The sequence below is a fragment of the Rhipicephalus microplus genome, chromosome 1 (genome assembly GCF_043290135.1).
Source record: "Rhipicephalus microplus isolate Deutch F79 chromosome 1, USDA_Rmic, whole genome shotgun sequence".
In the NCBI taxonomy this organism is placed as follows: Eukaryota; Metazoa; Arthropoda; class Arachnida; order Ixodida; family Ixodidae; genus Rhipicephalus; species Rhipicephalus microplus.
In genome coordinates this window covers 155,225,299-155,250,810 of record NC_134700.1, presented here as the reverse complement: position 1 = coordinate 155,250,810, position 25,512 = coordinate 155,225,299, and the positions used below count along the sequence as shown (strand labels likewise).

General features: G+C 46.1%; 1 protein-coding gene across 1 annotated transcript in view; it reads right to left on the bottom strand.

Annotated features, from left to right (window-relative positions):
* Positions 1–1,008: 1,008 nt before the first annotated feature.
* The window catches only part of LOC142801295 (uncharacterized), a 42,371-nt gene continuing 17,867 nt past the window's right edge, over positions 1,009–25,512 (bottom strand). The window contains exons 4-5 of the mRNA XM_075887532.1: positions 21,902–21,985; positions 1,009–4,359 (exon numbers count right to left, since the gene is read on the bottom strand). Of these exons, the coding sequence (XP_075743647.1) occupies positions 4,195–4,359; positions 21,902–21,985 (249 nt within the window). The 3' untranslated portion in view covers positions 1,009–4,194. The remainder of the gene's footprint in view (positions 4,360–21,901; positions 21,986–25,512) is intronic.

Genomic DNA, 25,512 nt, shown 5'->3' with positions numbered 1-25,512 from the left:
CATACCGATGCCCAGTATATTATCAGTGATTCACAAACAGCAGTCCGAAATTTCGCAAATGGTAGGATTTCTGCAGTGGCGCTGAAAGTCCATACAAAAGGCAAAGCCCGCTTTGACGACCAGATTGCATGCATTCTCTGGTTTCACGCCCACACACCCGTCGACCACACGGAGGTCAATCTTAACGAGGTGGGGCACGACGTGGCTCGAGGTCTCACGTTCCGGGCAACGTCAGTGGTTGACACCACCCGTACGGACTCTCTTGTGGAGGAGTGGGAGTGGGGGAATACACTTACGAAATTCAACGACATTATCCAACAATATAAACTTCAACGACTGGAATACTCCCCGCCTCACCCCAAGCTCAACCGGGCCCAGTCCGTTCAATGGCGGCAATTACAAACAGGCACCTACACTAATCCCGTAATTATGAAACACATTTACCCCGACTTGTATATGACCAATTCGTGCAAGTATTGTAGTAATATGGCCACATTAGCGCATATTCTCTGGTAGTGTCCAGCACTAATTGGCAAAATGATTGACGCGGCCTCCAATGAGGACCTACAGGAGCTTTGGCGGACCGCACTGCTCAGCTCAGAACTAGATAATCAACTCTGGGCGATCCAGCAGGCCAATGAAGCTGCTGAGAGACATGGTCTCTCAACCAGCACCTAAGTTTGAGCCCAGCCCGGTAACCTGCAGGAAGTGAATAAAGTTGTTCACTCACGTTGAATGTTCTTAAAAATGTTCTGTGGGTGGTCTTGATAAAAGATTCAAGCCAAACATTATATGGTATACACATTTTCTAAAACTTTAGCTCTTGTTTCATAAGTCTTCAGGTCATTATGGTCTCTGATAAATAAATATAAAACATTAGTTCTCTCTTTTGTGCTACAAGGATAGGCGCATCAAAGACGAGGTAATGTAGAAACTGTTTAGAAGGTAGTGAGCTTGGAACACTTCCGCTCTCTGAAATGTTCGTGCGCATCAACCAGACCAAACAACTGCATGCAAAATTTTTTTATTGGCATCTTCTACACTGCAAGTAAAAACAACAAGAAAAGTGTAAGGTAAACATGACATCCTGCTTCCCGTCAATTTTTCATATTGCCACTAATACAGGTGATCTTCATAACTAGATAGTGCTACAATTCAGACCCACTTAATGTCATGCCATTCACGCTGTCTCAATGACTGCCTCTTTTGTAGCTGCTGAAAAGTATTTAACAGACACTTAAAGCACATAAGGAAGCATTCGTGGTGCTTTTTAGTAGAGTAAGAGTACTTACCAAGAGCATCAGTGCAGCTAGAGCGACTGTGACCAGCCACAACAACCTCTCAAAGCCAGTCTATGCTTGCAGAGGCAACAGAGGTACATACTGCACACGAAACCAGGACACCACTTCGCATCCACATATTGATTCTCTACACCTGCACTATAGTACAGTAGCCATTTCTACACTGCATAATGTACAACCATGGTCAACTGTGCCAATAAAGGCTATTAAAAAAAAGCCATGAGGTTCAGGCAACCATGTTATGGGCGGGCATGAGATATTCACTGCAGCAACCTTCAAACCATAAGGTTGCTCTAGCAAAAGTTGTTGGTTGCACAGCAGTCAATCAAAAGACTTCCATAGCGAAGCAGAGCCCTTCTTTTAGCCAACACAAAACACCGTGCCTGTGCACCTACTGAATCAGCTTGCCAAATAAGGCTCCACATGACAAAAGTCAAGAAAACTACATGCTAGATGCAAAGCTACTCGCCTTCATGACGATTTCCCTTACTTCCTATTTCTGAAATGAAAAGGACTCACCACCACTGCAAGTATATGGCTAAATTGTGCTTAGCTTTTTTTTTTAACTCGCGATCACTAACAAGTCACTGACACTTCTTTAGAAACATTATAGAACATGATAAGTAAACACTTATTACCCGATACTTGATTTTATGCTCCAGCTTCACTACAGCCCCAGTATACTGATCGCAGCATCTATATGTCACCCCTATGCAATATTTATTTTATCCTTTCTTAGTATTCCATTGCGATTTGTTAAGCTATCGTACAATTTTTAATCTCAGTAACCGGAACTCCCAAGTGGCGTTTTAAAAGCAAACACTATAACACCCATTTCAAAGGCAATGATAAAGTTTACCACAGCTGCAGTCCAGCTCGGTCCATGGTCTCGTCACAAAATGCATTTATCTAAATCCATAGGCCTGTTTATATCAAACACTAGCTGTGGCTGTAATGAAGGGCATAGATCTAACGGCGAAGCAATCAAGCGCTCCTAGGTGACAGCGCAGAGTAGAAAACAAGGGCAGAAAAATCCCACTAACTATAATGTGCACTGACACTTATGTGACATAGTTAAAATAGTATGCCAGGTCACTTGTCAATGCTTTGTCTGATGGCATTGTTGGATGGGTAGATTACGTGTTTGCACTTGACACATTAGCACCATCCTTCTGCTAGTGTGTGTGTGTGTGTGTGATTGAGATGAGAGGAGTCCCTTCTGAATTCCTTTAGCCAAACTCCACTGCTGTCTCTGATGCTTGATTCTGACACTTCTGGGGCACCAAATAGAAGAGGCACTAGCTGTATTATAGCTCGTCGCCAGGAATTTTTTTTTAGGGTGAAGGGCACTTGTTTGAGGCCCTGAAGAACGCCATTTGATCATTATAGGCAAAACAACCCCTCCCACCCAAATTTAGGGGGTGGGGGTGCCCTAGGGCATCTCTCCGACTACGGGCCTGCTGTAGACGCTCAGTATCTTCGAAGCTGGCAATGAATCTGATTTTTAAAAATTAAGAGGTATCCTAGCAGAAGAATGGTTCGCTAAGATCACCTAAAATGTAGATGTAGATCAGGATGGTAGAAATCACAACATGCAGCCAATGAAAAAGCGTGATGAAAAGAAAAAAAAACAATTATTACACTACGAACACCCACCAAAAATGCTATGGTATTGGTACTGTCAAACCAGCTGCATCAGAATCCTTTGTTCATCCTGTGGCATAATTTGCTACGCTGTGGTTAATATGATTTTTTATATTGGGTGTAGCAGCTTCACAGAAGCAAGACTGACAAACATGTATGTATTAACACTGTGTTTTATGAATGCATGACACAATTCACCGAGATGCCAAAATTGTCACAGAAGTGCACCCTCTCCTGAAGAAAAATTCGATTAATCTTACATGGCACTCTCGGCACACCTACTAACAGCTTCAAACAAGTGTCCTCGAAGTATTTTATAGTTGCAGCCATGCATAAAAAAAAAAATGGAGGTTTATATTTACAAGCAGTGCTATTTACACAATACACACAGCATGCAGTGCTTCTCGCAAAAATGGTCACTACAACTGCCCAAGTTCGAACTAATGCCAACAACTGCTTTTAGAACGAGATTGTTTCTTGGACATACCTAGAGCTTAGATTACTTGACAAAGTTTGGCCAGAAATTAACCTATAGCGAAATGCACTATACCAATCATTCAATTCATCACTCAAGAATATGTGCAGGGAGACTTCGCAATAGATCACATACCGATTGGCACAACGAGTGACAAGATTACATGGCAATACTAGCTGGGAATCGCCGGTAATTGCTGCCCATGCGTGGCACACTTGAAAACTGAAGTCTTTTCACAGTGGTCTGACCAATAAAAATGAGACAGCACAAACAATGTCCTCAAATTATACGCACGGAGAGTGCCCACAAGAGGTCTCAATGCAGAATAGGCATGCATGTGTCCTCTGCAGACTAACAGCTTTTACTGTTTTTTAAGAAGTTATCCACCTGTACCAAATCTGTAAGCATCGGCAGCACTTCCACACACGCAACGGCAAGAACTCTGCTCAGCAATGACTTCAGTTCCTTGGGGCATTGAACCACACTTAGTGTTACCTTCTGCATCACAATCTGCGTAGCAAGCTGCTACTGCATTGAAGATTTGCAGTCAGCCTTTTGTAGCACTCGAGTAGCACACTAGATGGGTGGACAAGTCTACAAGGCCTGAAGCACAGAGCCTGCACGGCTTGACAAAAGTTCAAAGGGCCAGCGTCCAAACACAAGATCCAATCAAGGTGGTCCTTAGAATGGCATGGCCGCCTCTCCTACGACATGTTTCACATCGCTGCAAGGGGCAGGAAGACCTTAGCATACGCACACTGGAAAGGCGTCCCCTCAGACTGTTGGCTTCAGTGAAAAAGAGAGCTTTGGTCGCACACGGCCCTTGTTCAGGATGACCTGCTGGTCGAGGCGCATTTTCTTTTCCTGCTCCTGTTCCAACTGCCTGCGGGCCTCATCAATCAGCCGACGCTCCTCGACCATTGCCAAACGTTCTTCCGCCTGCACATACAAGCTCACATCAGTCATTCGCTATCACCAAAGGCTCATGATCACTTGGAATGATTCATGGTGCGAATAGGTATGTGTTGACTATATGATGAACAGCCTCTCCTAAGTCACCTTAATGCACCTGCCAAGTGCAACTCAGCTATAAATAGTGTTCACCCATCTTCGGCCTACACTGTGTTATACAGTTTCGCCTACTTATACTGATCCAAGATATAGTGATCTATCAGTTATAATGACCACATATTTGTGCACTTTCAATTTTCCTATGCTGCCTATGAAGCTCAGTTCAGTTATACCGAATATTTTTTTAATGCCTCCTACTTCTACAACAAAGGGCCCATGGCATCGCACACCAGCGTGTTCATTGTTTAACCTGGTGTGCGCTGCCATATGTCCTAATGACCCAACTAGTGAACTTCCGACACAGTCACGACAAAAATATGGTGTCGCAAAACGAGCGCTCAAAAAGGGCGCGCCGCCAAATTCTCGCGATAAAGCGCAGGAGAGACGCCTCGAGGTCAACGATAAAGAAAAAAAAGAAAAGAAGCATCCAAAGACTCCCGGGGCGCGCGTCCCTCTCCCCTCGGAAGCATAGGTTCGCCAACGAACCTCCTCGCATCGGCAACCGAGCAAACCCTAGAAAGTTCTCGATGGAAAGGGGCGTGGTGATGCAGGGTTGAGTCATCTTTCCCGGGCGGCCCTCGTACCGTCTCGCCCTTTCCCCCAGCCTTCGCTGCGCATCGCGCCGACGAAATGATGAGAATTTTCTGGAATTTCGCGCCAAAGGTATTTAACCGAGCAGCAGAGATGGGAGATCAGGAGAGGAAGGAAGTTAGCGCCAGTGTGCGTGGGGTATTCCGCCGAGTCTGTCGGTGAAGGTTTTGTCCTTAGTGACAAAGCAGGAGAAGAAGAAAGTATTCGCCAGAGTGCGTAGGGTTTTCCGCCTTGTGGGCGAAGCCTTTTCTCTTCCGTGACAAAGGAGGAGAAGAGGATTTCCACCTGAGGGGTGAAGACACGAGCTACAGGCAAGAGTGTGTGTCTACCGCTATCGAGCGAAGACGCGTGGCAACAGCTGCGTGTGTGAACCCGACGTGTTTCCGGCGAAGAAGTTTGGAGCCTGGAGAGCGGCCAATTGAAGACGCGAGGTTTCCCGGAAGAGAAACTTCGGGGGCAGCGGAACGACAACAATGCTGGACTTTGAGTGAGTGATTCTCGGAAGAGTATCAATCAGACTTTTGTTCCAAGAACTTTGGACTGAATAAGTTTTCCAACTCTTTAGTCTTTAAGTATCTTGGTTGTTCGATGCATGCGACTGCATTGTAGTGCGTATAGCTGTCTGTGTCCGTTGTTTCGAGTGTGGCTGCATGTACTGCGTAGAACGTTGTTCGATTGGTGACATATTGTATTCAACTATTGTGGAGTGTGCATACTTGTGTATCGTTTTGATCTGCCATAATTGAGAATATAATTTTGTTTTGTTTATCAACTCTCGGCTCTGACTTGTTCTCTGGGCCACAGCCGGCGTCCGCTGGCGCGCCAAATAGGACCACTTCTAAATTGTCCACGCTTTCGTGGTGCAGTTTGGGGGGCCGATACTTCGGCCCTTAGAACTAGCCCTGCGATCACCTCCCGAATTAACGGGACCTGTGACATATGGCATGGCGTGTTCAAAGTGAAAAAAAAAAAATTAACAGGCCTTCAAAGCATGTGAGAGGTGCGCACTTATGTGGGACCCGTTGCAGTTTACTTGCGACGAAAATATCGCAGTCCACCCCATGCACTGCACCCAGCTTTCTGAAGCTATAAGCAAGGTCACTCATTTTCTAGGGGTTTCCTCACTGACAGGACGGCAGTGAGAAAAAAAAAAGAAATGAGGCAGCATTAAGACTTGTGGTCAGCTTCCGCATGGTAAACTTCCGACGCCGTTCTCCGCATCTACTACTGCCAACAATAAACCAAACCTTGCTTTTAAGCACAAGGAGCATCCAAACACACAAGGCGTGAAGGAACAAAGCCAAGTACAACGAACTCAAGTCAACCACTTCACGGACATTGCCCGATTTAATACTCAGAAAGTAAGAAATAAAAAGACATATAGCTGAAAGAAAAGTAGTTCACAGTGGTATCAGGTTCCTTTATTTGTAAAGACTTGTGAAAGCTAACAAATGCGAACATTCACATCAAGCTCGCTTCGTTCAACCAGATCTTAGGACGCCCGGCAACCACTACGAACATGCATGTTCCTTGAAACCGAAACTAGCACAGAATTTCCAGGGCCTGATGATAGTAATAACTCTCTTAAAAATGGGTACATAGAGAATCCCAGATATATAAAACTCTGATATATCAAATTATTGGCTATGTCAAACAGTTGAATTTCCTGAAACAGCTCATGCAACAATATAGGGCTGATGCACATGTATATCGAACCTCTGCACAGTGAAACAGCCAATATATCAAACACTGTACCACGCTAAAGCCCACAAAGTGCATATTTCCTAATATATATGACTATTTTTCAATCACGTTCCAACTAGTTCCGATCCCTTTCTTTTTTCCTCAGCTTATATAGCAAAAAGGCTTGAAATGTGCGCTGCAAGTTTTGAGCTGCTTGCATTCTTAACGTGAGTATGGAATTTCTTGTTGTTGCTAAAACAATGCACAATAAGCACTCATTTACCTCTGTGAAGACACGTTTCACTTTCGTGTTATACCAATTGCTATATAGGGGGATCAGCTACATTTCTCTCCCTCTCTTTCTTTAATGCAGAAAATCGTGTTGTTACTACTCGGGAGATGCCAGACTAAGCGCTGATGGAAACTCTCCAACACCACGATGACAACAATGGATCATAGGAGGTCAACTCATCACACACCTTGCAGTCTTGCACTGCGAGTTCGCAGGACTGTAGCATTCACGTTTACGCGATTGACTCTGGTAACACGGCAGCGCATTGAATGCATTACAATGAAAGTGATAGCAACAAATTGTAATGATGTATGGAATAAAGCTGGCAGCCAACTCTTTTGGATCCGATATTGTGGAATCCCTACAAAACGGTGTAAGCAATATGATCACTCCAGGGAGGAGTGCTTTTTTAACACCGTCTCTTCGCGTTGAAAGCAGACTGATGCTTGCAAGATAGCACGCACCCTAGCGAATGCGACCACGCCCTTAGAATCAAAGGTCGCTGTTGCACTCTCGCCCAACATAGTCTACTTAGTCTGCCTAGTCATCTGAATTAGTGCTACAGTCAAACACCACTACAACGAACGCCACTTCAACAAAATTTCTGATACAACGAAAACTTCACGGTTTCCTGTCAGCAGTCCATCGGAGTCAATGCATAAATATTGTCACCACAACAAACACTTTTTGTACTGCCGTCCTGCTTCAATGAAATTTCACGATGCAATGCCAGGCTCAGATATTTATTGCTATACAGGAAACCCAATCTTTAACACTGCGATGCATTTCGAGAAACTGAAAATACGTCGACGAAGTTTAAAACACGCGTTGGCACTACCAGAAACCGCCGCTACTGAGCATGGGCACCGCCAATGCTCGATAGCGATGGCAATGAGACTGCCCTGCTACATTCAGAATGGCCATGCTTTTACCACTGGCTTGCTTTCGAGCCGCAGACGATCCAAAGCCGAAGCTCAGTCGCTCTGTTCATGGTTTTCCTTACGCAGCTGCTGCGTGCAACCACGGAGCGATGCCTTTTCCGATTCCGACTGTGAATCGCGTCATGACGCTGCTGAGAAAGAATAGGAAGCTGCGGATACTTTTTTAATTTTAAAAATAAACGTTCCTTTGTTTTGCTAGCTCAGATCAGCTATATTTTTTCGACTTCACTACAATCAAATTCTCCCTTCAACGAAATATTTTCCGCGCTCCGTGACTTTCGTAGTAGCGGGGTTCGACTGTAGAACAATCTTCTTCAACTCCATGTGGTGGAAGTGCGCACGCTCGCTGTCGCGAAAACTTATGTAGAGCTCCGCGAGGACAGCGAGAGCTTCGGTGGCCTCCTCCACAGTGCGATATCGTGTCAGCTCATCTTGAGTGTCATCATTGGAACAGTGAGTCTGATTCTCTTCAAGCACTTCCAATAATATGTCATCATCAGTCAGTAAACCATGAACAGCCACACCATCATCACACACAAACACAGCCTCAGAATGTCACGACGGCTTCTATGTCAAAGCGCCACCTCACCCAACAGTCAACTCTTTTGATGTACCCGAGCTTGCCACTCTATGCGTGAAGTCACTATGCAAACAAATCAGCAGCGTAGGTGTAGCGGGCAATCGGGGTAGCGGCGCTTGCGCAAACTGTCCTGTGCAGAGCATTTCACAGACTGTGGATGCACCATCCGCCCAAACGCTCTCGCCGGGTGGTGACTAGCGCCACCTGGCCACTTTCCCCCTCATTCACTATCATCATGATCATATTCTGCTGCTGTTTATTCGGTTTCTCCAAAACTTCGGTTCCGCCGCCGTAACAGACGACGGAGCCGGGACTTCATGCTTTCCGAAACCGGAATCGGTTACCGAAAGCATGAAGCCCCGATAGCCCTCTCTGAAATCGTAAGAGTTAACCGGTGCGCGTCTAAATCCCTCCGAATTAACGAGCATTGCACACCATTAAAATATACAGTTTTGCCGGGACCACGCCGCGTGTCCGAGTCAACCAAACTTACGAGTTACCGAGATCTGGATAAATGAGCTTTTATTGTAATAGCATTGCTAGCGTGGCTCCATGCACGGGCGGCTCAACATGGCACGTACGATCGGCTCCAAAAGCAAATTTTGTTGAGGTTTATTGCTGAAAAAGCGGTCCACAAACTTCGCAGTGCTAGTTTTGTGCCATGGAACTGCTTATTTTGAAATAAAATCACCGTTTCAGTGGTCTGCATAGTGTTTGCACACTACAAATCACCCGCCTGAAAGTGGTCTGTTTTACGTTAAGCACAACGTTGCCCGGCTTTACTGCACCGCCGCCGACACTAGTAGGAGCAGAGCGAAAGTAGCGGGAGCCACAGCAGCAACAGCCATTGAACATTTTCAGCCATCTCGAAGGTCATGGTTCTGCTCGCTTAGTTCAATTGGGCTCCGCTAGATGGCACTACATATCCAGCCTAACCAATCGAAAACGAAATTTTCTAACCACTCGCGCTGTTCCCCATACTAATGCCAGGCGTTTCTTTTTTTTTTTTAGTCAAACAGAAACAGACAAGCTGTATTTTGTTACGTCTCTTGATGCATGGAGGTTTTTTTATTGCAGCTAGTTTGATTACTAGTGATTAGTTGTAGTCTGTTGCTCTCATGTCATCGGCATCAATTGCAAAATATCCCACTCACGAGGCCCGTCATGTGGTACATTTAGCTCAATTTGTCAGTAATTAGGACACTGCTGTTGATAATATTGCCATTTTAGACATTTTCATACATTGACCTTCCACTCTGACAAATTGTTATTTGCCTTTAGTGTCCCTTTAACCATTGACCGTCGGGAAAAGCGTGGTCCTTATCGTTCTTGCTACCTCGTCCGTAAATTTTAATCCTTTTACAGTTTTATGGCGCGAGCTTTCGATTTTGCTGCCTGTGCGCTGTCTTACATAAGCCTGGCAGGTTTTCATCATTGATCTCCCGGCCGCAAATTCTGACTTCGTATCGCGCACGCTGTTTAGGTAAATACTTCAGTGCAGCCTTTTCGACGCCTGATTCTTGTCTTGGACAAGCTTCCCATAAAAACATACTGAATAGCAGGCTTGGCCTAATTGGCGTCGTTTGCGTTTTTGAGGAGGTCGTGTGCCATCTTAGTTGTGGTTTGGTACGGAATCAACAAAACTTTTTGCTGTGGCTGCACTTGACAGGAAGGAATACATATCGTTAATGAAAAAGAGGGTGGCACATGTAGCGCTCGAATGGTGGTTCACGATTCGATTGCAACGTCTTGAAATCGGGTGCGTGCCCGTGAAATAGAATGATTGGCATGTTTCAGAACATGAAATTCCGGACGTGACTCAACATTCTATGTAATGCGCATGATCAAGCGGTCTGAAAATCACTTGGTGAATTCAACACGTCTTGCGCAATTGTGGCCCTTGGTTTGGTTGGATTGTTTTGGTTATAGTGCGGTACCCTTTATAGTGCAGATATTCGAGACTCCCGCGACCTACGTTATAAACGGTCTATACTGTATAATCATCATAGCTATGAGCATCTTTTTCGTCCAAAGAACTGGCCAGGCTGCTCTGCTGAATGAACGGCATCGAGACCATGATATTGCTGCTGTCTTTGATATATCAAACTATTCCGATCTGCTCAGAGTTCAACATATGAAGGATTGACAGTAGCATATGTTAGCAAGGGCGCTTCACATTATACTGCACTGTTAGTGGCAAACAAAATCTGACTAGCAGGAAGCCTCCACAGTGGTATAGTATGTGCCATGGACAGGCGCACATGCGCACAGTGCTGCCAAACTTGATGCGTGCGCCTGTCAATGTGATAACTGGCGGGCACACACTATACCACTGCAAATGCTTTAAACTGTCCAGCTTTCATTTGACACCTACAATAAATTGTTAATCTGTATGGACCCCATTGTTTTACACTGTCTGGCATACAGCCTCAACGCGGCACAGGCCTGAAAGCGTACGGAGCTTGAGTGAACCTGTTTTGAAAAACCCCATGCAAGCCTCGTTTTTCCAGATATAATATGCGCAGTGAGGTCACACAGTACAGCACCATGTCTCAGAGGCAGTCCAGCTTACTCAAGCTGGCCTCTGACCACTATTTAACCCTGTCTTGGCACAAAAATATGAAAATGAAGTGTATAGTATTGTGTGCCTACCCTTGGAGCACAGCCATTGTCAGTCTTTGTAATGTCACGATTGAAAACCACAAATAAAATGTCACAATACTAAGCATTACAGCTTCAGTGATATTGTGAACTTAGATGCAATACCTATTACAGTAAAAGCTCGTTAACCTGGATCTCACTATACCGGTGAAAATGTCAGAGTCCACTGAATTACGGATCATCGAATGCACCATCAAAAAAAAAAGGAAAATGTACTCAGCACAGACAAACATTTATTCCATTAAAAACTGCGCCAACTTAGTTTTCTGCCTCGTCATCGAAATTGGTGCTAGAACAATCTTCTTCAACCCCATGTGATGATGGTGTGCACACTCCCTGTCGCGAGAACTGATGCAGAACTCCACGAGGACAGCGAGAGCTTCGGCGGCCTCCTGCACAGTGTGATGTCGCGTCGGCTCATCTTGACTGTCATCATCGAAACAGCGATTCTGATCTTCTTCAAGCACTTCCGATAATATGTCATCATCGGTCAGCAATCCAGCAACGGCCAGACTATCATCAACACGCACAAACACAGCTTGAGAACGTAACGACGGTATCTATGTCAAAGCGCCAACTCGCCCAACAGTGAACTCTTTTGATGTACCGAAACTGCACACGCTGTGCGCGAAGTCACTATGCAAGGAAATCGGCAGCGTAAACGTCGCGGGCAGCTGAAATAGCGGCAGCTGCGCAAACTGTTTCGTGCGGCGCCATGTGCGGTGCAATTCGCAGACGCTGGATGCACTGGCGTCCAAGCACTACCGCCGTGTGGTGACTAGCACCACCTGGCCACTTCCCCCCTCATTCACTATCATCATGATCATATTCTGCAGCTGTTTGTTCATTCCGGTTTCTCTAAAACTTCGGTTCCGCAGTCAGTTACGGTGGTAAAGCCGGGACTTGATGCTTTCAGTAGCTGCATGGAGCCGCGATAGCACTCTCTGGAATCGTCCGAGCTAACCGGTACGCGTCTTAATCCTTCCAAATAACGAGCATTTGACACCATTGAAATATACACAGTTTTGCAGGGGCCACGTCGCGTGTCCGAGTTAACTGAATTTTTGAGTTAACGAGATCCAGATAATTGAGCCTTTACTATCTCAAATAATGTGGTCCTGCAGAAACTGTGTCAAACAATGGGCAGTTTTGAACTTTTGGCTAGATGTCCAGATAATCTCATTTTGTCCCATGTGAGTGCCCTGGTGTTCTCATTTGAGTGCTGGAGGCTCGTTTGGAGTGCCCAGATAACATCACCAACATATGACTGAAGGTCACTTCAAGTCTGCTCATGAAAGCTGAAAGCCTTTCATGCCGTGCCTTACGCACTTTATCTACCGCCTCATCACCACGTTAACGCAACATCGTTATGTTAACATAACAAGCTACTCACTGCATCTGTGCATGTTCTGGAGCGAAACAGGTACAAAGAACACTCCCTCATAAATCCGTGTATACAACACAGAAAGCCACCCCACAGTGACGACATGAGCTGAGCAGGCGATGCAGAGCACACAACTAGCCAGGAGACAATCTGCTCCACGCGGCCATACTGCATTTCAATGGAACTGCACTACTTATCACTTAGTAGCACATTCATGGTGCAGGCACATGTACTGCCGAAAGCCGATACTGTAAGTCCTGTCACTACGTCAGTCGCTGCACATCCTGGACCCTCTACCAGTTTCAACACAAGTGTGAGAATGCCAGAATCTTTTCAGATCTTTGGCAAAGAAAAGACTGGTTCGTGGGTACTTTCGTCAACATTTGCTGCAGCACTGCATTTCTTTGTTGGAAACGATGGCGCATGTCAGCAGATGCATATATTGTAATGGGTGAGCAAGGAAAGCGAAGAGGTCAGGAAGAGAGACAACGTTGACAGACCCTGCGAGATGGGTGCCATCTTGTCCGTCACTGAGTTTATTCTTTGTCTAATGAATAAACATTCTCCCTGTACCATCGTTGGTGGAGGTTCTGGGTACTCACTTGCCACAAGACAAAGCGTCGTAGCGGGCGCCTAGCTGCCTCTTCCATGGCGACCAAAGCGAACAATGCCGACCCTTCACCGGCTACCGTGCCATCTCTAACAGGCCCGTCAACCCTCATCTTGGAACCCTCAAGGAATCGAGGTACCTTTCCTGGCACCGATGGCGAAGAAGGAGCATGGCTGAAGTCATACAAGCGAGTGGGCGTATGTATGCAATAGGACCCAACATTCATGCTGGCCAACGTGATTTTTTATCTCAAAGGCACTGCAAAGGTATCGTGCAAAATGCACGAGGAAGAGTTGACCAGCTGGGAGTTATGCAAGCAAAAGCTTCGGGAGCTATTCGGCAGGCCTGTGGAAAGTCCGCGCGCCGCCCAAAACGTGCTTATGCATCGAGTTCAGACATGCACCGAACCTAACCTCATGTACATTCAGGACATGCTCGCTTTGGGCTGTAAGGTGGTTTTGCAGATGTTCGAAGCCAATAAGGTTGGTCACGTCATTAAGGGCATAGCAGATAATGCCTTTCATCTCTTTGTGTTCAACAAATCATCTACGGTACAGGAAATCATTTCTGAATGCCGGCGCTTTAAAAAAGCAGGCAGCCTCCTTATTAATCCACCAGTTTTCCCACCTACAAAAAACACTGCTGCAACATCCACTTGCAAAGACCCTCGCCTGCCTTCTACGAAAAGTCCCAGTGATGTGGTGCATATTGTACACCAGAAAATCCAAGCCGCGGCTCCACTCACGTCACCCTCCTCCAACTCCGACAGCTGTCACGCCGCCGTCTCCCTTATCCAGGCCGTCGTGAGTCAAGAATTGGCCAACGTCACCTTAACAATATCTGCTCCGTTCATCAGGAACAGGCCCCACCAGATCCACCCATCAAAGTCACGCCCAGCCAACGTTTTTCTGCTACCCCATGTTATCGCAACCCGGCGGAATGGCGCACACCAGACGACCAGCCAATATGCTTCAATTGCGGTCGTATAGGCCACATTTCATACCGCTGCTGTGCTTGGTCCAACTCGACTCCGTGGCCTTACCCTCCGCCCATCGCCCACCTGCCGGAAATTCACGCCCATCACCACAAACAGAGTCAGTAACGCCTGACAACTCCTCGCCCACTCGATCCAGCAATCCCCTTCACCGCAACACCATTTCTCCCTATCGCCCCCATCTTGTCGATCGTAGTCCCGAAGATCCTTCCGACGCTCACCTCGGGAAAACCGATGAGAGCACCTCTTGGAGGTGGTGCTGCAATGCAAACATGCCAAAATCTTCTACTGACCCTGCCCGCACATTAGAACTTTATAGATGTTGACGTGGGCAGTATACCAGTTACAGCCCTCATTCACACTGGCACGCACTTGTCTATCACTCCTCTATCTAGACTGATAGGCCTTAATAGACAGTTCTGCCGATGTAGTGAAACTCGCTTTATCTACTGTTGTTGATCCTCCTAATCCATATTTTCCCCGTAACAATACCGTATTTACTCACATAATTTGCTCAACCGTAATCTTTTGTCAGCTTTACTAAAAAAAATTTACTCTCATAGTTTGCGCTCCCCGACCCGCCCGAGCCAGCTTGCCGGCGCGCGCACCAAGAGACTTTAGAACCTTTGATGGCTTAAATGGGCGTGCCCCTTGTTGAGCGGGTGAGCGCAGTCTAACGGGCTGCAAGTGCGAAGTCCCATGTTCTGAGGGTTTCCCCAAACTAGGGTCCCTAAAAAAGCGTACCCGAACACTCAAACCTGTTGACGGGTCACCGAAACTGCTCGAGCGTTTGCCTTCTTTTATATCTCTATACGTACAACATTGAGAATGCACACTTCCGTCAAGACTCAAACAACTTTCTGTATCGAGGCGTGCGAGGGCCAGGCACACCAACTGTCCTCCTCGTTTTCTTTGTCCACGCTGCAACACGTGCTTGGTTGATTTAGGAAGATTAGGTTTCACAATCGGGCCAAAACGTTCTTATGGTTTGCTTGCGATGGGCTGCAATAATTCTATAAATGGCGGAATTCAAGCTCGCTGTTATAAATTTGCCGAAAAAAATTATAACCGTGTCATTGCCAATTGCTTCAGCAGGAAGTTCTTCAACCTGTGACGGTTGGCACAATCCGTACAGGAGAAAGCACAAGAGTTCGCACTTGCTAATACAAGTTTCTTGCCGTCTAAGAAGGCCTTTTCAGTTTCGTACGAACACTTCTGTCCTCCGGTATCGTCGCGTCGTGGGACCTAGTTTCTCCCAGCATTGTTGAAAAGAGCTTCCAAAAAATGGGGCATTCAAACGCCCTCGACGGAACCAAGCACAACGCTGTGACGACTGCGACAAGCGAGCCGTAAAGGCAAAACCCCGAGCGCGCAATCGAAACGAAAAGGGGTAGAAGAAGAAGACGGTTCGGCAGGCGTGCGTGGCCGGCTTCGATGATTGTCGAGGCTTTCGACCCTGTGTCCTGGGCCCTCGCCCCAGTCAAGCGTGACCTAGACACCAGCATGACGTCATGGTGCGGGACATCGACGTAAGCTCGAGCCACCGAGCTACATGAGAAGGCGTGTTCCCGCCGTGTATGCAACCGCGACAGACTCAACGCCATGTTGCCCGGTGCTATGGTCACCGCAACAACGGTGTGCGTGAGTGTGGTCATGTATACTAGGTGTCGAGGGAGTAACGCACGCTGACCATAACAACACAGACTTTCTTCTCGAGTGGAAGGAACTTTATCGTAGCTTTTCCATGTATCATTGTGAGATTCCTCCCTGTGTGTTCTTGTCCTCGTCCGATATAAAGACTGTGTTATCAGGTTGCCTTGAGTGCGTCCGATGACCTGGGCCCATTGAGTAAACCCCTTACTCACCATAATTTTGGAGAGCCTGCCATGATCGGCACTACTTACCATCTTGCCAAAAGTCAGACACCACAATTGGCGAGCCTTGCCAGGACCGGCACAACTTACAATCTTCCAACCGAAAATCCGTCACGCTCAAGATGCCTGTTAACTTGCAAAGACTACTATGTATTGGAGAGGAGGTCGGTTGGTCTTGCTCCGATTTAAAGTGAATGTTGCGAGAAGACCTCGAAGAGGAACGCGAGAGGTTTGATTTCGAACTGCGGTACATATGCAAAGATGACAATGACTATGAGCGTGTAAGAATGGAAGAAGAGAAGCTACTGTCGGAAATACGCACGGCTATCTCAGACATACGAAAGATTGCAAGACGCAAAGCAGCGCGTAATGAGGCTAATGATGTGGATAGCGTAAAACCTCATCAAGACGAGACATATATAGCCGATTCGCTGACACGCGAAAACGTGAATGATAAAGAACTTGACGTTGTTGCTCCAGATACACAGTCTGCAACTACACGTGCGAAGCAGGCATGTGTCGACAAGACAGTTCGCAGTGATAGAGAGCAAGTTAGTCTTCGCCTTCCTCAGTTAGGACCTGTTAGTGAAACAGACTGTTGCAAACCGATCTCAGTCTGTGACTTCAGAACCGACAAGCGGTCGCGGTAGCGGGAGTGATGTGAAGGAAAGCGCAGCCAGTAACCATGGTACTGTGTACGTGCCGGAAGCTTGGGTCCTTCGCGAAAGCATGCCAGCAGAGTGCATGCTAGGCCCGAGTCAGACAACCACCTTGCCGGCTGAAATGATCGTTCAGAAGCTCAAGTTAAAGCAAGTTCCTGATGACAATCAAATAAAGTCGCAAGGGCAAAGTTCGGGCAAGAAACACCGGAATCCCCAAAGCTCTAGCGCAGTTAGGAACGCCATGAGCCAGATGTATGGCTATTGGCACCACTTCAGAAGAGATGAGCATCCACCCAGAGAAAGCTTGCCGTGTTGTGGGTACCACCCAGCCGGAGGCTCAGGTACCGATTTCATGGTTCGGTCCTGGAGGTTGGTTCTTTGCAGCATCGACAAGGCTCCCCGTTACCCAGAAGCTAGCCGAAAAGAAGTGTGCAAGCACTTGGAAGAAAAAAGGATGAGCCTATAAAGCTCGTGTATTGCTACCGAACTGACCTGTGCTCCCATTGCATGTATACTTTTGTGATGCTCATTTGCGCCAGTCGGGTATCGTGACATGTCATACGACAACACAATAAGTTGATTCTCTCTCCACATTTGAGATTAGCTCCCGTCAAATCTCTACATAACATGTTCTCTGGAGAAACGTAGAGAAAATAGTCAATGTAACATTGGAACGAATGCTGCAAATAGTGCACTTCTATGCCGGTAAATCTTTGCATGTATATTGGAGTGCTCCTTAAGTGTTGGTGAAACACTTGGGCATTCCAGCCTACCACATTGATGCAACTTCGTCTCCAACTTGTGCGTCTGAACTTCGACCCAGCAACAGACTTTCAACCGGATGGATGTCGGCAACCAAAGTGTCTAACACCAAATCAACATCCTTCGGCATTGTCAAACTGCACACTCTTCAAACTATGTAGTTCAACAGCAGCAGCCAAAGTGCGTGCACCTTTTTGAAACAAGGGGGAAGAATGTGGTGACTGCGACGAACGAGCCATAGGGGCAAAACCCTGAGCGCGCAATTGAAACAAAAAGGGGTGGAAGGAGAAGGTTCGGCGAGCGTGCATGGCAGGCTTCGATGGTTGTCTGGGTTTTCGACCCAGTGTCTTGGGCGCTCGCCCCGGTCCAACATGACCTGGATTCCAGCAAGACGTCATGGTGCGGGACATTGACGTAAGCTCGAGCCAGCGAGCTACACGAGAAGGAGTGTTCCCACCATGGACGGTACCGCGACAGACTCAACGTCGCGTTGCCTAATGCTACGGTCATCGCAATGACGGTGTGCGTGAGTGTCACGTATACTTGGTGTCAAGGGAGAGAAGCACGCTGATCGTAACGACAGACTTTCTGCTCACGTGGAAGGAACTTATCGTAGTTTTTCCATGTATCATTGCGAGATTCCTTCGTGTGTGTTCTTGTCCTTATCCGATATAAAGAACATCTTCGTGTTATCAGGTTGTCCCGAGTGCGTCCGATGACCTGGACCTATTGAGTAAACCCCTTACTCACCACAGACGCACTTTGGAAAGGTGGTCAAAACAGCCGCGACGACGATCCCCAGTTGGACCTCTCCATGAGCCATTCCGACTAGAATGCACGTGACCAAATCTGACTGTTTCGTGTCCGTGCTAATTTTGTTAAAATGTACTTCGTCTGCGCTCAAATGAACTTTTTTAAATGTGTGTAATGCACGCGCTAGGATTATTGCACATTATTTAGCACGAGTTCGCGAATTCCCCGCAAAACTTGCGCACCTTTTTTCCAGAGACCCAAGTTCTCGGAAAAAAGTGCACAAATTATGCGGGTAAATAAAGTATGTACTTTCTTTCCTTGAGTATAAGTCGCACCTTTGTATAAGACTTGTATACTTTTGACGGTTTTTATAAGATGTACATTTGCATAAGAGACTATTTTTGACACGGTCAACATGATAAAACACCATGATACATGCAGAGTGTATTCACTGCAAAGTTCAAAGTCATGCCCAGCATTGGATATCTGTAAGCAGTAGTGTAAAACTTGTAATCAACGCTGCCCTGAGGCACTGAAAACTAATAGAGTTGAGCCCGACTATATCGAACCCGTTTTTATCAAATCATCCCGTATATCGAACAATTCCTAAACACGGTAAGTTTACATTGAGAATACATAGCAAAAGGTACTGTTTTCTCGAACGAAAATAGCAACGATAACTGATATATCAAACTCCATGTGCCTCAAAAGTACCCCAGAAAGTTGGCTTTCCGTCGCGATAGCGGTGAAAACTGGCAGCGCCACCCTGAAAAAAGTTGGTTAGACCCGGTTGTGCGCGGGCGAACACCCCCCTCCAAGAAATGATCCTGGCTCGCTCGCAGCACTTACAGCCAATCAGAGGCCGTCGTGCTTTCTCCGAGGCGCGGAGGCGGTAGAAGTGGGCACCATTTTTTCTTTCCTTATGCTTATGTGCCTGCTGCTGCCGATTCAGCGTGGTCTGTGGTGTTGCCTGTTGGTGCTCTGTGAACTGTTTGGCGCGCTGTCATCATGGCTTGCGCAAAGAGGCAAAATTTGCCGTTCGCCGCGAAACTCGAAATCATTAATTGGGTTGAGCGGGGTGAAAAGAAGTTCGACGTCGTTGCCGCGTACAAAATTCCAAGGAGCACCTTGAGTACTATCCTGAAAAACAAGGCAGACATCGGGGCAAAGTCGGACAAAAGGCAAGGTGCCTGTGGCGCCCGACGTGTGCGCGCTGCTGTGTACAAAGGTGTTGAAGCGGCCGTTTACAAGTAGTTTGTGAACGTTCGGTCGCGGAACATCCCGGTGTCCGGGATCCTATGATCGAGCAGAAAGCCAAGGACCTTGCTTTTCTGCTTGGCAGGAATGATTTTCAAGGCGGTTCAGGCTGGCTTCAGCGGTTCAACGAACGGCACGACATCGTTGGCAAAGCTGTTACAGGTGAAAGCAGAGCGGCAGACCTGGACAGCGTGAAAAAATGGCTCGAGGAAAACTGCCGAGATATCGCAGCAAGATATAGAGCCCAACATATCTTCAATGCGGATGAAACCGCTCTAATTTGGCAAATGTTGCCAAACAAGACACTTGCGTGTCGTGGCGACAAGACGAGCGGCGGCAAGGCAAACAAAGCTCGTGTGTCCGTGCTGTTGGCAGCTAGTTCAGACGGATCGAAAAAGCTTCGACCTGTGGTTATTGGGAAAAACACGGCACCACGGTGTTTTCGAAATGCGCTGTCCCTTCCAGTTACCTACCGAGCAAACTCAAAAGCGTGGATGACAGAAGAGCTTTTCAGCAGATGGCTACCGTCGTGGAATGATGATTTGGTAGGCGAAAATCGCAAGGTGTGCCTGCTCGTGGACAATTGTTCATCGCACCACTGCAGTACGACCTTCTGCAACATCGAGCTGCATTTTATGCCCCCGAACACTACGTCCATACTGCAATCACTGGATCAAGGCGTTACACGCACAATGAAAGCCGGCCATCGAAAGCGCCTGGTGGAGAGGTTGCTGCAGAACCTTCGTGTTGGCAGGGAGCTTAAGATCGACTTGCTCAGAGCTATTTCTATGTTGAGTAGATCGTGGGCAGATGTCAAGAAGGAGACGACCCAGAACTGCTTTAGGCATGCCGGCTTCCGCATGCCTGGTGATGACACCCCAAATTCTGACAGCACTGAAGACACCGCAGGTGTTTCCGCCGAAGTTTGGAACGAGCTGGCAGAGTTCCCGGGTGCTATCGACGAATCGACAAGTTAGTCAGTGCGGACGATGATGTCCCCATCATGGACCAATTACAGGATGAAGATTACATTGCAGCATCGTGCCGACCACGAGCCAAAGCGACAGCTATATGGAAATCAACGACGGCCCATTGCCTAGTCCGGCGCTATTGCTTGAATGTGAAAGATTGTGGCCTTAGCTGCTCCGACTCATTGGACAGCGTGGAGGCGTGCGTGGCTGTCCCAAGCAGCGAAGTCGTTGACACAGAAAAAAATTCGGGACTATTTTGTTCCACAGTAGGGCATGCAAGTAAGGCACCATATTAATAAAGCACTTTTCCTCTAGTTTGTTATGTGCCTTTGTGTCAAAACCTATACCGGGCCTATATCGAATAATGCCATTTATCAAACTAATAAACGTTTTTTTGACGAGTTCGATGTACCCGGGTTCGACTTTATTTATTCTACTGGATTCAAAGCCTTTGGTGCACTGGCGAAAGTTTTTTCGCTTGAGTTGGCAGCATCACAGAGTTACTGTTGTCAGCGTCTGAATGACTCGGACGCTTTGCTGAAAGCCCTTTAGAGCACGTCATTAGCGTTGTCTCTCCGACACTATGGGGCTTGGCAGGAACACAAACAATAATCGCACCACAGTTGGACACCGACACACAGACGCATACATAACATAAACGGCACTTGGAAGCCGCACGCTCAGATTGTTGCTGGACAGGACCGATGCCTTACGTGGCAACTGATGATGATGCTGTTAACAAAGTGGTACTTTCGTTTATGTAACTGGTGTTGCGGGCAACAGAACGTCGCAATGAAAAACTGTGGTGCCCTTCTTTATTCATTGTCTCAGTTCCGTGGGTTTGACGATTCGTTTAAGAACAAACACTTCAAGTATTACAATCGTTCCTGTGACTACGGTGGATTTTATTGAGGCCATAATTTCCATGTTCACCGCAGTGTATGAACAGCAAGTAGCTTACACTTGAGACTATGTGTGCTTCACTGTTATAGCAACATTAGATATTTTTCATGAATGTTCTCGAGCTCAATTTATTATACTCATGAATGAAATATCAACCCATTAGTCTCGCAGAATTCTATGACTTTTTGTGTGCATAAAATGTCCCGCTATGTAGGACCCACGAGCCAAAATATTTAAAAGAGAGCATCTTATACACCGAAAATACAGTACTTGGTGGCCAATGTGCACGGCTATTTAGTTTCTAGTCATACCACGTTACCCTGTAGGTATGCGTGTTTCTTATGCATAAAATGTTTCATATGCTCGAAATCAATTGCCCGATGCAGGCTGCCTGAATTTTTTACCACATTTACATCCTAAGGAGGGGGGAATTCATTGCAACAAGGAACATTTAAAGCCGAAGACAATGGTGAGTCGTCAAAGCCTACATACCAAGCTACGCTGAGCTTCCTCCAACTGCTTGCTTTTTTCTGCCAGTGTTTGCTCAAGTTCTTGGAGCCGTCTTCTTTCGTCCTCCTACAGAAACCACAAGAGAGTGATGTTACTAACCACACTGACTGCTAATAATATGCCAGTAAAAATGCAGCCACCCGTGAGAGACATTGCTATAGACTAGAATACGGAAAGCTTACTTAAAGGCGCTTAAGTTATCATTACACTTGACGCAATTCAATCCATCAATGTCAGCCCTGTGTAGCAATCACACGACTTGCACGCACTGAATCGAGTTTTTCACCCAGCACTGATGCTATAACAACATCTCCAAGCAAACAGTGATTAAGGAAAGCTCAAATGCAAGCCACAAAATTGTTGTGCAAGCATTTCCTTTGTGTGATAGACCTTCAACTCAGTTTTGTTTGTAATAGGTCTCCCAAACAGAGAGAGTTCCAAGAGATAGACAGGCATGTGTTGCTACACAGTCTGGCGTCACACAAATGCTGTACGGTCACACTGCTAAGCGATACGAAGTGAAGATAGGCTTAAAATGACTAAGATAAAGGCTCGTCAATTTCCAAACTTTCTTACTGACTTTTATGCTAAGCCAAGTTACGTAAGAACGTTACATCGCTCCCAGTGGAGTCTTACGCTTACAAAAGCATAACCCTACAACTCACCCAAGGACTACCGCCCGAGGAAAAAGCAGCCCAGGTAATTCCCCTCGGCTCTCGGTCTCCGCAAGCACATCGCCGTATGCACCACAAGGCTTTACGAAGCCTCATGGAGCAAGACAAGAGAACTGCACTGTTGACCACAGCTTCCTTCGACCATCAGCTGCCCCATGGGGCTTAACACCAGTGAATAAAAGAAATTCCCTCCTCCCCATACTTTCATTACCTCTCCCAACAAGTCTAACCCACCCATCGAGTAGTGAAATGTACGCATTCATTCTCTTGCCTGTGGTTGTGAGTCATCTTCCCTGCATGACAAACTGATTCCAGACACTCACGCTTGGTTTCCCGGAGAGACGGCTGTGCCTAGAAAGGGCTTGGAAGAGGGCACTTGGCGTGCGAGGGGGGAAACAAGTCTCGGATTAAACAAAACACTCCATCTAACTCCTTGTGCAATGGCATCCCAAAATGCTGGACCATGTGCACTTTTTTTCTTGTGCCTACATTACTTCAGAGGTGCACCGTTTACGCTGTGCACTTCTGAGCAAGCGACAGTTCCGTACTGCGATATCACGAGAGCAGAGCATGCAATTTTCTGCATACAAAAGGCATTTCAAAGACATATGTACTTACATATATCTCCTTTTCTTTTGTAACAACTTGTCCCAGTACTCCCATGTCTACCATATGTGCGCCGATTCACGGTTTTACAGCCTCTGCATTTTGCCAGAAAAGCCTGCACGCACTATTTTTCAGAGAACTCGAAACCGATTGCTACTCAAAACTTTCTAAATTGCAGTACAAGATAGCTTAACACATCGCTTTGAATACAAGAGCACGATGCCCAGCCAGTTGTCCTCCTTGTGCAAGACAAAAAATGTGATCAGGATTACACACCTGCCCATTTCTGTCTCAAATGCATTAATTATGTAGCCCTCTCACAATATTCTTCAAGTATTTTGTCCACTTTTTCCAGCAACCTATTAGTGGTGCTCACAGAGACCTTTATACTGTAACAGAATTCACTTTTCAATGCCTGTCCAACTATAACCCTGACGTGGTATCCTAACCTTCCCATTGTTATCAGTTCTTTGCAGCAGTGATAGCAGCAACAGAGGCTGTAAAATCATTAAGATCACAAGTTCACACAAAAATTTTCAGATGATTAAATTTGAGAGACTGTGTCAGTCTGCAAAAAAATGTAATGGCATCAAAAAGGTGTTTTCATTAAAGCCAAGTTCAGCTAGAGATAAAATTTTTTTACTACAATTCGCTCGCTTCCACATCTTGCACAAATCAGCCAATTGCAATTAGGAACCTTAATCCAGATGTTCCTCAATCACGAATCAAAATGCCCTGTTAGGCACTCTCTTCATATTTTGACGCAGCTATGTGGATTGTATTCTGTAGTGTATTTAAATGAAAAGAATAAAATTGCACCAAAAATTGGACTTATAAATCGCATTCATCAACGTCAGAGAAATTTAGCCAAGTTGCTATGCCATGAAATTGTTCATCAAAATACTCATAATACAAAAACGTTCACAATGGGATGGATGCTACACACATCTACTGCTAATGATTAAAAACCCTAAACTGTGAATTCAGTGAAGACAGAATTAAATTCACAGTTTTAATTGAATCATAGTATTTTATCTGTACAGGAATTATTGGCCCCTTTCTCAGCATAGTACAATTCCATTAATACATTTCCCATTATATCCTCCAAGCTTTTACTTTACAAAGAGAGTCTCACAGGTTCCATTGCCTCTTATGCACTGTATTCTAACTGGTAGAAGGCTGTCGTCTCATGCCATTCCCAAACATATGCTGCGATTTTCAGGAAGTGAAATTAGATTTGCACTCTCACTACTTCATTAGTCAAAAGAAAAATAGAAAAGGCATACAAACACCATCTACGACAAGGATAACTTCTAACGGATGCCATTATTCCAAGGTTTACTAAAGCTCAATGAAAAGCTTGAATAAACAAGCTGTTAGGCACGTTAAGCGCACTCACTCCGAACTCTAGAGGAATACCCTACAATGCTCTCGAGTGTGGCGCCTTTGGAGCTTAGCTTAACAGCGATTTTTGCCGAATGCTATCATGAGCACGAAATCGTTACATGAAGAATGTTACATTGCTTCCCTGGTAGGAACAAGTGGGGAAGCAGAATGCACTGCATTAGAGGTGAAAGTGCAAAACAAGTCATTCTTCCAGAAGCCGTAGCAGGGCCGAGCTCTCACGCATGCCCCAGTGCACCATGTCAGGGTCGGAGCGCTTAGAGCGCGCTCCGCAAACAAACACCAGAGTTCACTTTTTAATGGTTAAGTTTACAAAAGTGCACTCGTTTAGCTAGAGCGCACTCAAACTTGACTTAACATGCTCACTGTCAAGCCAGGACAACGCTGTCTATCCATGCGTCTCCCAGAGCATAAATTTTCTCAGCTGGTTTGTTCCCTTTCTTGAACCCCCGAGAAATGCATCAGTGGAGTTCTGCTGCACATCGACATGGCAAACTACCAAAGAAGAAAATTTCATGGCAGTGGAGAATGAGCTTCACTTTCATGTCATGTTCAATGACTGGCCACCTTTGATGCCGTGTTTGAAATGTTTCCAAGATTTCCTCAAAGATGTGTATTTTTAACTAGAAGCTAATATCAACAAGAATGATATAAAACTTGAAAATGGTTAGAAGACAGTGCTTTACATATATACATTGCATGATAACATAGTCTAGCTACTTCACATGATGGGCACATATAGATTAACAAGTCTGTGTATAAGCACAGGAGTCATAAGCATGATTGTCCACTAAAGAGAGTTAAGCAGTGATATGATACTATATAGACGGAAAGCAAATGCATGCCAGTTGAATATATAAAAACCAAGTGTGCATGTTGGTACCAAATGAAAATAAGCCGTCCAAGAGA